This window comes from Sphaeroforma arctica (assembly GCF_001186125.1).
Source record: "Sphaeroforma arctica JP610 unplaced genomic scaffold supercont1.1379, whole genome shotgun sequence".
Lineage (NCBI taxonomy): Eukaryota > Ichthyosporea > Ichthyophonida > Sphaeroforma > Sphaeroforma arctica.
Window position 1 is genome coordinate 12,473 of NW_014039179.1, and position 3,732 is coordinate 16,204.

The following is a 3,732-nucleotide window of genomic DNA, read 5'->3' on the forward strand; positions in this document are numbered from 1 at the left end:
ATATAATAAAGGGCAAACAGCTATTTTGTATTGCCGAACAGGGCCATCAGTCTGGCACAAATGTAACTAAAATCGTTAAATGCTGAAGTCCACTGATACGGGGGGGGGGAAGCATAAACTAATTTATGAGAACACAATTAAGTAAGCACGCCTACATACCTGACTATGCACACTACCCTCAAACAGATTATCACACGTGCGCTCGAAAGATGCCAGAGCAAAGGTGCTGTCCTTCATCTTAGAGATACCATGACGTTGAATACCCAGAATCTCGCCTTTGCAACTCATCAGATCAGCGAGTAACATCAGATGCCTCGTATCCACCTGGCATGGATGGAGTGGTCATGTACACACGTGTTATTTCCTGTGGTAGGTTGTGTGTATAAATGCCTACATCTACTTGCCATGATAATGACAAACACGTGTGGCGAGTGATTGCTGCCGTCTACATTTGCGTATACGTATTGCGAATGTATTGCCACTGCCGCGCGGCAGTCCACAGTCGCCTGGAACATGGTGTGAGACCGCCAAAACAATTCCATGGTCGATAGAGTCTACAGAACTCATATAGCACACATGTATGCTTATGCACTGATATACTTAATCACGGGATGATAATAGCCTATACTCCACAGATACACGCTGAAGTCCTACAGTTAGAAAGTCCCACTACAATACAGCCACAGAGCCACACAGCCACTCTACCACACCACCACACTCACATCCTAAGACTTTGAACGGCTCCACTGTCTGGAATGCTCCACTGCCATACGTTTGTAGGTATAGAGCAGTGTGTAGCCACAGACCACATCCCACGTTAATTCATAGGTGTGTACATACATTCATAAGTGTGTACGTACATTCATGTGTGTAGGTATATTATTAAGTGTGTAGGTATATTGATAAGCGTGTGGGTACATTCATAAGCGTGTAGGTACATTCACAAGTGTGTAGTTATTGTCCGTGACCCACCTTGATTCCGTAACTACTCATGACATTGTCGATCTGTACAATGATGGTCTGTCTGGCTGCTTCAATGCCCAAAGTCTTCTCCATTTCCATCACGTGATTAGACACCGCCTTCGTGCTGTGGTTTAGTACGCGACCAAAAGAGTCGGAGAAAAAGGCCAGAGAAAATGGGCGAGAATACAGGTATATTCATAGAAATGGAACTAAAAGTGGTAGCGAAAACGGGTCACTATACAACCATATTCATTAAAATGAAACTAAAGGAGTCAGAGAAAACGGGTGAGTATACAGCTGTATTCATTAAAATGGATTTAAAAGCGTTAGCGAAAACGGGCCACTATACAACCATATTCATTAAAATGGAACTATAAGGGTCAACACAAAAGGGTCTGTCACACGGTTGTGTGATAACGTATGGTATGTGACCCCGTACTTTATATATATATGTAATTACAAATACACACACACATATATATATATACACATACATATACATATAAATATACATACACATATACATGTGCAAATACATATACATATACACACACACACATATATATACACAATACATATACCTATACATTTACCTATACCTATACATACACATACACATACACATAGATATACTATACCTGTCTACGCCTGGTGTTGAGAGAACAGTGCTGAGTTCGTTACCCTCCACCAGCAGATTGTAGCCGTTGACCTTAAAGTCCTTCTCTGCCTTGTTGATCACCGCTCGGGTTATCGTTGGGATTCCTGTGGTCCAACATAACATGCGTGTCAATGGCCGAGTATAAGGCCTACGTAGCTGAAGTATACGTGTGATTTGCTATAACACACACTAGCACGTACTACAACCACCCGTGGTCCAACATAACATGCGGTGGCCTTGTCTAAGACCTACGTAGCTAAAGTATACGCGTGCTTGCTATAGCACACACTAGCACGTACTACAACCACCCGTAGTCCAACATAACATGCGATGGCCTTGTCTAAGACCTACGTAGCTAAAGTATACGCGTGCTTGCTATAACACACACTAGCACGTACTACAACCACCCGTGGTCCAACTTAACATGCGATGGCCTAGTCTAAGACCTACGTAGCTAGAGTATACGCGTGCTTGCTATGACACACACTAGAACGTATTAAACCCACCCGTGGTCCAACATAACATGTGTGGCAATGGCCCAGTATAAGCACGAGGCGCGTTGTACCTACCACAGACGATGACGTTGGGTAGCTCTCGTTTGAGGAACTGTATGACGTGGAAGACATTCTTCTCTCGTTTGGACTTGGTCAGGATCATGGGAGGGAACACTCGGATGACGCCCTTATCCTCAAAGGTCTGCATGCGAAGGAAAGGCAAGGTGACTAACTACATGTGTACTATATGTGTCATACAGATATGGGGATAGGATCATGGGAAAGAACACTAGGATGACCCCCTTATCCTCAAAGGTCTACTTGTGAAGGCAAAGTAAGGTGACTGACTATGTGTACTATATGTGTCATGCAGATATGGGGATAGGATCATATGGGAGGGAACACTGGGATCACCCCCTTATCCTCAAGTCTGCATGTGAAGGCAAAGCAAGATGACTGACTATATGTGTCATATAGATATGGGGATAGGATCATGGGAGGGAACAGATAGTATAGCTAAGGCAATAGTGCTCATGTAGTGATGCTATGGTATGTAGGTAATAGTATAGTTCAGGGGGTTGTTCTACAGCCGAGAGATGCGGGGCATCGCTGACAGGATTGGTTCGGCTCAATAAGTTAACATAATCATCAGACCATATTCAAGTACTCAGGTACAAATGCTTAACGTTACTGTAGCGGCTGGTAGACCCGTCGTTAACGTACCCCCAATAGAACTACACATACCTGGATCAGAGCCGGACTCAGCTTGATCTTCAGTTTCTGTGCGTGCTTGCCCATGAGCGCGTCCTCGATGTCGTATACCGTCACGTTCAGACGCAGTAAGCGAATACGCTCGAGATCGAGTTTGATGCTGTGGAGTGGCATGAGGTAACAGCATGTTCGCTCAGTACGGGATGTCGTATGCCGGGAAGTGTGTTGTGATCACGCTCATAGTACGATGTACATATATGGGATAGGGTGACATGTCTGTGTTGGGTTGAATACCGACATGCGCAACGAAGGCACCAACACGCGTTATTGACAGACGACATACGAAAGAAAAATAAGAGCCAAGTTGAATTCAAATTTAAACCAAGTTGCGTCATCACACATAATGTGCACGAGTTCGAATGATCCGAGTAGCTACACATGCCGAGAAATCTGGTGACTTTACAGACATACTAAAACGATTCAATTTTTATTCTTGCGACATCTCCATCAAGATCTAGAAGTACCGTAAATAAACTATACATTTCAACCCACAGGGTATACACATACCACACTTGACCGACACTCATACACACAGCACACATGACCGACACTCATACACACAGAACACATGACCGACACTTGTCGATACACTTCAGTCACTAGCACATACCTGATGTAGAATCACTTTTCCTTGACCACCAACTGCACATAAGACGCTATCTGACACAACATAGTCCGCTCAATGGAGCCTTCAACTAAGTGTACATATTTCTTCTTGTTCGACTGGTAATACTGATCCTCTGAAAAACTAATATATATATATATATATATATAAATATAAATATATATATATATATATATATATAAATATAAATATATATATATATAAATATAAATATATATATA

The 3,732-nt window shown here is 42.8% G+C and overlaps 1 protein-coding gene across 1 annotated transcript in view; it reads right to left on the minus strand.

The window, feature by feature from the left end:
• Positions 1-3,000, minus strand: part of SARC_10763 (hypothetical protein) — a gene marked incomplete at its 5' end in the record, with an annotated part of 5,007 nt that extends 2,007 nt beyond the window's left edge. The window contains 5 exons of the mRNA XM_014295182.1: positions 160-324; positions 973-1,087; positions 1,602-1,725; positions 2,191-2,317; positions 2,860-3,000. Coding sequence (XP_014150657.1) covers positions 160-324; positions 973-1,087; positions 1,602-1,725; positions 2,191-2,317; positions 2,860-3,000 — 672 coding nt within the window. The remainder of the gene's footprint in view (positions 1-159; positions 325-972; positions 1,088-1,601; positions 1,726-2,190; positions 2,318-2,859) is intronic.
• Between the last annotated feature and the right edge of the window lie 732 nt (positions 3,001-3,732).